The sequence below is a fragment of the Myotis brandtii genome, unplaced genomic scaffold (assembly GCF_000412655.1).
Source record: "Myotis brandtii unplaced genomic scaffold, ASM41265v1 scaffold139, whole genome shotgun sequence".
In the NCBI taxonomy this organism is placed as follows: domain Eukaryota; kingdom Metazoa; phylum Chordata; class Mammalia; order Chiroptera; family Vespertilionidae; genus Myotis; species Myotis brandtii.
This window is the reverse complement of record NW_005354965.1, coordinates 832,294-841,108: the sequence shown is the minus strand read 5'-3', so window position 1 is coordinate 841,108 and position 8,815 is coordinate 832,294. Positions and strand designations below refer to the sequence as shown.

Sequence of the window (8,815 nt, the reverse complement as noted above, 5' to 3'; positions counted from 1 at the left end):
TGGCTTCCTCCGTCACTGAAGCAAGCAAGCCTCCTGTTAGCTTCAAGCTGCCTGGCTGCCGGCCGCCATCTTGGTTGGCAGTTAATTTGCATATCGCCCTGATTAGCCAATGGGAAGGGTAGCGGAGGTATGGCTAATTACCATGTTTCTCTATTATTAGATAGGATGGGGTTTTTTTGTTTGTTTGTTTTGGCAAGAATGTCATATGAATGGAATTACATAGTAGCCTTTTGAGTCTGGCTCCATTCACTTAACATGGATCTGAGGTTTTTCAGTGTCCTATGTTATCAGTAGGTCATTGCTTCTTATTGCTAAGTAGTAGCCCATTGTTTAGTGGGTACGCCAGTTTCTTTGTTTTTTTATCCACTCCTCAGTTGAGGGGTATTTGGACAGTTTCCGATTTGTGCTAATTAGAATAAAGATGCCATAAGTGTTCACACATGGGTTTTCCTGGGAATAAGTTTTCATTTCACTTGGGTAAGTTACCCAGGCAAACCAACACTGTTAGTGGTCCAGTTACTCCGTTCTTCCTCACTCTCACCACGTACGCACTTGCTACTGCCGGTGGTTTGGTGGGTTGTGTTTGAGGTCCTCCTATTGGGGGATAGTGCATCTCGTATGGTTTTCGTGGGCAGCTCCCTAATGACTGGGGGTGCTGAGCATTTTCAAGTGCGTATTCGCCACCTGTGTGTGTAGTTTGGTGAGGTATCTGTTCAAATCTTTTGCCCATTTTTTAAAATTGGGTTTTCTTATTGTGCTTTGAGTTCTTTATTCTAGGTATACTAGTAAGTCCTTTATCGAATAAATAATTTGCAAAGGGTTTTTCTTTTTTCTGCAGTCTGGCTTGTCTTCATTTTCTTTTTTTTGTTGTTTTATTTTGTTGGTTTTTTGTTTTTATGGGTGTTTTTTTGTTTTGTTTTTTTTGTTTTTATTATCCTCACCTTAAGACAGTGGTTCTCAACCTTCTGGCCCTTTATTTATTTATTTTTAAACATATTTTTATTGATTTCGAGGGAGGGAGGAGAGGGAGAGAGATAGGAACATCAATGATGAGAGAGAACCATGGATCAGCTGTTTCCTGCACGCCCCTCACTGGGGATCGAGCCCACAACCCAGGCCTGTGCCCTGACCAGGAATCGAACCCGGGACCCTTCAGTCCACAGGCCAACGCTCTACCCATTGAGCCACACCAGCCAGGGCCCTTCTGGCCCTTTAAATACAGTTCCTCATGTTGTGACCCAACCATAAAATTATTTTCGTTGCTACTTCATAACTGTAATGTTGCTATTGTTATGAATCATAATGTAAATATGTGATATGCAGGATGGTCTTAGGCAACCTCTGTGAAAGGGTCGTTCGACCGCCAAAGGGGTCGCGACCCACAGGTTGAGAACCATTGCCTTAAGACATTTTTCCATTGCTTTTACATAAAGTGGAAGGGAAGTGGGGAAGAGAAGGAGAGAGAGAGAGAATCATCGATTGGTTGCCTCCCAAACATGCCCAGACTGGGTGGGAGAATTAAACTGCAACCCAGGTACATGCCCTTGACTGGGAATCAAACCTGATGTTCTAACCACTGAGCAAACCAGCCAGGACTGTCTTCATTCTCTTAACACTGTGTAAATGTGCAGAAATTCTTAATTTTGACAAAAGTCCAATTTATTGCTTTTTCCTGTTACGGTTTGTGCTTTCAGTGTTCCAAGAAGTATTTGCCTAACACAAGGCCACCATGTTTTTCTCTGGAACTTCTAGAAGTTCCCTAGCTTTAGGTTTCACATTTACATATTGCTTCTTATACAGAGTGTGAGCCCTGGTTTGAAGTTCATTTGTGGTAGCACTGTTTCAAAAAGACTGGTCTTTATTAAATTGCTTTTCATCTTTGTGGAAAGTAATTGACCGTGTGTGTGGGTCATAGAAGGGTTTTTATAGCAAGAAGTGACATGAACAAAATTTTGGAGATATTGGGTTAAAGCAGGAAGGATAGTAATAATGAAAATGGAAATGAGTATTGACCGTGTATTCAACTGTGAGCCAAGCTCTGGGCCACTCCTCATGTAGATGATCCTGTTGGATCCTCAAGGCCCGTGACTGTACCTGCTGACGGACAGCGAGGCCTGGTCTCCATGGGAGGGAGGGAATCCGCCCCGGCCAGGCTGGCTCTGCAGCGGCTTTTCTCAGTGAAAGAATGAGTCCCGATGCCCTCCGGCCTCCGGGGGGAGGACGAACTCTCCTTTCGTTCGCATCTAGAGTGGCCCTAGCCGTGCACCATCCTGGGACGATCCATCACCCACACCATGAGGGCCCTGCGGGAGCCCTGCTGAGAGCTGAGCCAGGCTCCCGCTCACCGGAGTTATAGGAAGGAGGCTGGGGGCCCCGCTCAGGGAGGCGCAGAGGGAGCTGAGAGAGACGGGCGGCCTGGGTGGAGCTGGGGTCAAACCCATCTGGAGGGAGAGCTGGAGGATGACACCCGGCTTCTGCCCCACCGGTTGGTGGATAGTGTTCCTATTCACTGAGTGAGAAATACGGGAAACAGACATGGCGGGCGGTGGGCTTGCCTTGACGAAGGCTTGCAGCTCACACGGGCTGAGCGGGAGGCGCTGCCGTCCGGTGACCTCGCCCAGGCCAGGCTCCCGAGATCTGGTAAACACAAGTGTTGCAGTCAGAAAGGGTGGCGCCTGAATTAATTAAAAATTGAAATTGAAATTGAAATGGTTCGTTCTAGGACAGTGATGGCAAACCTATGACACGCATGTCAGAGGTGACACGCAAACTCATTTTTTTGGTTGATTTTTCTTTGTTAAATGGCATTTAAATATATAAAATAAATATCAAAAATATAAGTCTTTGTTTTACTATGGTTGCAAATATCAAAAAATTTCTACATGTAACATGGCACCAGAGTTAAGTTAGGGTTTTTCAAAATGCTGACACGCCGAGCTCAAAAGGTTCGCCATCACTGTCCTAGGAAGTATTTGGGCCCTTTAAACGTGCTTACTAGTGCTCTTGCAAGACGGGTTTACTGTATTCTAATGGTGTTTTATTTTAGTAGTAATTAATGTATTTTGTACCTAATTTAATTGCTTGACATTGCCCTCACTATTTTTTTTTCTCTCTAGCTCTTAGGGAATTTTCTTCAATGGTATGGCATTTTCTCCAATAAAACTCTTCAGGAGTTATCAATAGATGGCTTATTAAATAGATATATTCTCATGGCTTTTCAGAATTCAGAATATGGAGATGACAGCATAAAAAAAGCCCAAAATGTGAGTTAAATGACACATATTATTGTTTTCCAGGCACATACGTTAACATGAATTGTTTTCTTTGTTTGAAGAGAAATTTGAGATTTTACGAAAACTCCTTTGATTTTTGGACTTAGTGTGAGGTTGACCCAGGTAGTTTCAAACAACCTAACACAGCATTTTTTGCATAAAATTTGTATTGTTGTATATGTGTATTTCTATCTGCTCATCTATGAATATCAGTATTTTTGCAGCTATTAATAAAAGTTTCAATTTCAGGGTAATTTTTTAACAGTTGAATGAATGCTATTTTGAATGTTACTAAAGAAATAATTCATTTTCTAACTTAAATGATTTTTTTTAATATTGTTTTGTTTCCTACTTTATATGGGAGTTCCCTAATTTGATCTTTTAAAAAATATTTTTGAAACAATCACAAAATTAAAGCAGATTTGCGAATGTAGATTTTCCCAGACAGTGTCAGTCTGTCCGAGGTGCCCCGCCCTCAGGTGCTCTGTCTGTTGCCTGTAAACATGGCTGTTCTCCGTGGCTACAGTGTAACCTCGGCACCAGGAGCAGCTTGTGTGCCTCTGTCACCTGACGCTGAAGCCCTCCACCTGGGCCATTATCAGTGATGGTGAGGATGGGCCAGAGAGGTCCCCGGCCACCTCTTCCATTGATCGTCAGTCTCTCCCAGCTCCTTTAATCTGGAAGGTTCCTCAGTCTCTTCGTGGCCTTCCTCACCGTGACATTTTCTAAGATGATAGGCCAGTTCTTCTGTAGAATGTCCCTCAGTTTGGGTTTGTCGCATACTCTCCCGTGAGATTCAGGTTCTGTGTCATTGGCAACAGTGATCCCAGATGTCATCCGTGGCCGTCCCTCCGAATGGACTTCTGCAGTCAAATGCTCTACCCCTGAGCTATACCCCCCGAATGGACTTCTGTAACCTGTGCCATGTCCTCTCATTCTGGGGGGAGCACTGATGCTCGGGCCCATCTGGGACTTGCTCAGCCCCAGCCCTGGGATCATCCTCTCTCCAAGCGTCCCTGGTTCTCTGGGGCTCGGGCCTCCTGTCTACACAGGCGCCTGACCCCGGGGAGCGCTGTCCTCTCCCCGGCGGGACTCGGCCTCCCTCGCCTGGGTGTGTGCTGCCGCGTGTCCTCCCCACCTGCCGTAGGCTCTGCGCTGGGTGCCCCTCGGGGGACCTCTCTGTGGTGTGTTTATACTACACTTGTTTCTAATCAAAAGCTGCTGGTAAAGGAGAATCCCGGTCATCGGGGCTGCTGGAAGACTGGAGAGAGTAAATAAAGCCTTTGGTTATCAATGTTAGGTCCCTAATGTACTTAAATATTGGACAAATGATTTGTCTTTCGCTTTGAGTACCTGACCTATGTGTTGAAGTAAAAATTCAGGTACATTAAGGAAAATGATATAGTTACTGTAGATTGAAAGAATTTCCCTTCAAAGTTATTAGTTACATAAAGCCCAGTAGCAGGTCTTCTAGTTCATTATCTTGACTCCGATTGTAGACACTTCTGTGTATTCTCTTTTATTTTGCATCTTCTCCATAGGTGATCAATTGTTTCCCCAAGCAATGGTTCATGAATCTGAAAGGAGAAAGAACTATTTCTCAGTTAGAAAACTTCTGTCGATACCTCGTACACTTAGCAGATACAATTTATAGAAACAGCATTGGATGCTCTGATGTGGAAAAAAGAAATGCAAGGTAATTAGTTGTGATTATTTAATGAAATGGTGACCTAGTCTTTACTTGTTAGATTTAGTATTAGAAAATGGCTTAAGTAAAGACATGCTTATATTTTACTTTAAACTGTACATTGACTTGGTCTTGGTAAACATTCCAAAAGTATATATTATTTTCTGTTTCTGTGGTTTTACCTAATCTTTTTCAATAGGATCTTTTATGAAGGCATTAAGAAAAGGCTTCTATACTCCTAACATTAGACTGAAGGTCATCCCTCGAGAGTTTTGGGGAGCAGCTTACACATCATTTTTATCAAAGGTTGCAAGAAAGGGATACATAAATCATGACTTCTTTTTGTGGACATTGTTTTGGATGTTCATGTGCTTTTGGGATCAATATCTAGCATAAAGAGTAAATAATAATAGCTAGTATAATTTGAAAGACTTTTTTTAAATATATATTTAGATCATACCATTAATCATACCCCTATCACAAGACCTATTTTTTTCCTCATTGCTCTTCCATGTAAAAGAACCTTATTTTCCAAAGAGAAATTTTGCTATATTTTATGATAAAATTAAAAGCAAAGTAGGTGTGGCTCAGCTGGTTCAGTGTTGTCCCAGGTTTTGGGCTCAATCCCAGTTAGGGGGCATGCAGGAGGCAGCCAATCAATGTTTCTCTCCCTCTTCTTTCCTTCCTTCCTCTCTCTAAAATCAATAAAAATAATTTTTTTTTTAAGGCACAGTAGGTAGTAAAGATTTTCATGTTAAAATTCCTTGGCAGGTAATTTTGCTTTATATCTTAATTTCATTTTGTGTGTTGGTGGTTAGTACCACTAATAATACGTTTTCTTAGGTGAATTCTATCCGCTTTTTTTTTTTCAGAGAGGAAGGGAGAGGGAGAGAGCGATAGAAACATCAGTGATGAGAGAGAATCACTGATTGGCTGCCTCCTGCACACCCCCAACTGGGGATCAAGCCCAAAACCCGGGCATGCACCCTGACCGGGAATCGAACCATGACCTCCTGGTTCATCAGTCGACGCTCAACCATTGGGCCAGCTGGTTGGGTTCTGTCCACTTCTTAACACTGTTTTTGTTTGGAGTGAAATATCAACAGTGTGGACTTTTGCACAGAAAACGGCTTTCTGCACCTGCTGTGTACAGTGGACATTAAATGGGCTCCACATCAGTTGCAGTTTCACAAATTTTAATCCTTTGCTAAAAGGTACTTACTACAATTTTGTAAAGAGACACCAATAGTGTCACATTGTGTGACCCACTCAGAGTGGTTCAGACTGAGTGTTAAAGAGTCCATCTCAGAGTGCAGTTCCCAGACCAGCAGCACCCGCGTCACTTGGGAGCTGAGTTAGAAAAGCAGGGTCTCAGGCCCGCCCACCTGCTGAGTCAGCTCTGGGCGGGGCCGGGAACTGTTCGCCATCACTGGGTGTTTCTGCGTTTGCTAAACTGAGATGCTTCACGAGAAGGCAGAATGGCTCCCAGCCAGGTTGCTAAGGAACCAGTGGGTTCCGGAGCCTGGGGATCGTGCCGCGTCTCGATGGGCCGTGATGAGTGGACAAATGGCCCGTGTCCGCGGTGTTCTGAGAGCGCGCTGGTGTGGGGAGGAACGGGGGCAGGGCCCTGGGCAGTTGGGAAATAGATTGCTTCTTTTTCATTCTGGGTAGTAATGAAAACCCCTGATCTAAAGGAAATTATAGGGTGTTTTTGTTTTTGAAAATGGGTAATTTAAATATGCTGTAGTGTGCTTATTTCTTTTAAAAATGTATGCTTGGAAAAACTGATTGTAAAACCTAAAAAAAGGTCATAAAGTTAACAAATTTTTCCTTTAGGGCTTTTGTACTAATTAATGGGATGCTACTACATTTTTTTTCTCTTTTAGGGAAAACATAAAACAGATAATCAAGCTCCTTGCGAGTGTCCACGCGCTGGATCACGCCGTGGCTGTCGCAGGCGAACACAATGTGAAGGAATTCAAGTCCTTGGTGGAAGGAAAGTCAACCTGAGACCGAACAGCCCGCTGGCTTTAGCACCATTCCTCATGTATAGATTCTGTATATATGTAAAGTTTCTTACACTGTAAAATAGTGATTCTTGTTTTAATACAAAGAACATTATTAATATCCAATGCTGTGTCCTTCAATGCTATTTCTTCAGAATGAAAGGAGTTCCGATTATTTCTAGGAAGTTTTATGAATGCTTTCCTTATTGCCTGTCATACTTTGTTTACAGAAGTATTTTATATGGTTATTCCAATTAACCCTCTTAGTTAATTGTTCTCTGTAAACAATGTGTGCAGTGTAAATTGTGTAATTAACGCATATATATATTTATACCACCATGGAGTTACTTTCACACTGGAAATTTGTGGTTTTCTACAGAGTAAGCCTTTAACAGCAGGAAATTAGTCAGCAAATTGTCTTGGGAAATCACTGCTGCAGCCAAGGGCTGGCGAATGGCTCAGCGTCCTCCCCGTGGGGGAGCAGCTTGGGGGCTGGCTGTGCTGCCTCCGTTGAGGTCGGTGTGGGCTTGACCACTGGGCGACGGTGAGCTTCCTCCGCATCAGCACTTTGTCGAACTTGGGCTTCATGGAACTCAACATGCAACGTAGGGTTTTCAAAAGAATGTGGAAGTTTAATTTTTAAAAATAATAGACCCACAACCTAACTGCATGGTTTTGGGCTGTCTATCCTGGCTCATTCATGATTTTATTCCCTGACCAGCTTACAGGTACATGCATTTGAATTTGGTGTCTGTCCTTTTAAATCCCACATATGTGAGTTATATATGCAATAAATAATACGCCTTGCTGACTCGCCACACACCCAGGCAACTGAATATCCATGGTCTTCTATAATGTTTATACGCGGTGTAAATACCCAGGGGACTTGTTTTAAAGTTTATGCTTTCTGATTCTGTGATTTTCAAAAGAGGAACTTTTTAGAAATTAAGGACTATTGTTTGATAATGATTTCTGTAATTACGCTTTAGCCAAGCATTAAATTAATTTTCACTTAAGTCCTTTGTTGTATTTGCTGGGGACTAATTTCAATTAGAGCATTTCAGGTGAGGCGCTGTAGTGAGGCTGTTAGCATGTGTGCTCAGGTCAACTCAGACACTCAGATGTAGAACAGTGCCACCTGCTGATTGCTCGGTGAAGTTTGTATTTCTTGCAGGAACACGGCTTCGTTCTGGACGAACATTCTGCTATGCCTTAGTGGAGTACTGAAAAAAGTTACGAGAACAGGTGTTTTCCACGTCAGTGGAATAAGATGCAGAAGGATGTATGTAGATGACAGGCATGTCATTGTGCCTTATGTGTGTCTCCCACCCCACAGCCTGAGGACGTCCCTCGGGCCGCTCCAGGCGCCCTTGCTGGGAACCCGGGAACGCGATCCTGGGATGCGCGCCGCTCTCCTGGCATCAGCACTGGATTGAGCCACGCTAGGACCTTGGTGGGAGCGGCTCTCACCTGGCACGCGTGGCTCTCCCAGCTCAGCTCCTTTCTCTTCTGAAACAGCCGGCACATCCTTTCTTAGGCAGGGACCCGTCAGGCAGGTTCAGAGCATGACCTTTTAACAAAGCCCGGGTTTCCTCTTCAGTTTCTTCCTTTTGGAGCAGTCTTCTGGATTAACTTAAATGGGTAACGAAGGCTTTTGAAAAGAAACTAGTTTCCTGTGACAGCGTGAGCCACGGTCAGACGGACTGCTGTTGTACCGAGTGATGGCGCCCCTCCCTGTCCCGGCGGCAAGCACCGCGGCTCTGCTGAGGGCTGTGTGGCCAGTGCCGCCAGCTGAGCGTCCCGGGCGATGTCCTGGGAGAACCCAGACCCAGTGTGCTCGTCCCATCTGG

General features: G+C 44.0%; 1 protein-coding gene across 1 annotated transcript in view; it reads left to right on the top strand.

Moving 5' to 3' along the window:
- Window positions 1-7,981, top strand: part of PAXBP1 (PAX3 and PAX7 binding protein 1) — a 47,229-nt gene extending 39,248 nt beyond the window's left edge. The window contains exons 17-19 of the mRNA XM_014535198.1: window positions 3,117-3,263; window positions 4,814-4,968; window positions 6,846-7,981. Of these exons, the coding sequence (XP_014390684.1) occupies window positions 3,117-3,263; window positions 4,814-4,968; window positions 6,846-6,969 (426 nt within the window). The 3' untranslated portion in view covers window positions 6,970-7,981. The remainder of the gene's footprint in view (window positions 1-3,116; window positions 3,264-4,813; window positions 4,969-6,845) is intronic.
- Window positions 7,982-8,815: the final 834 nt, after the last annotated feature.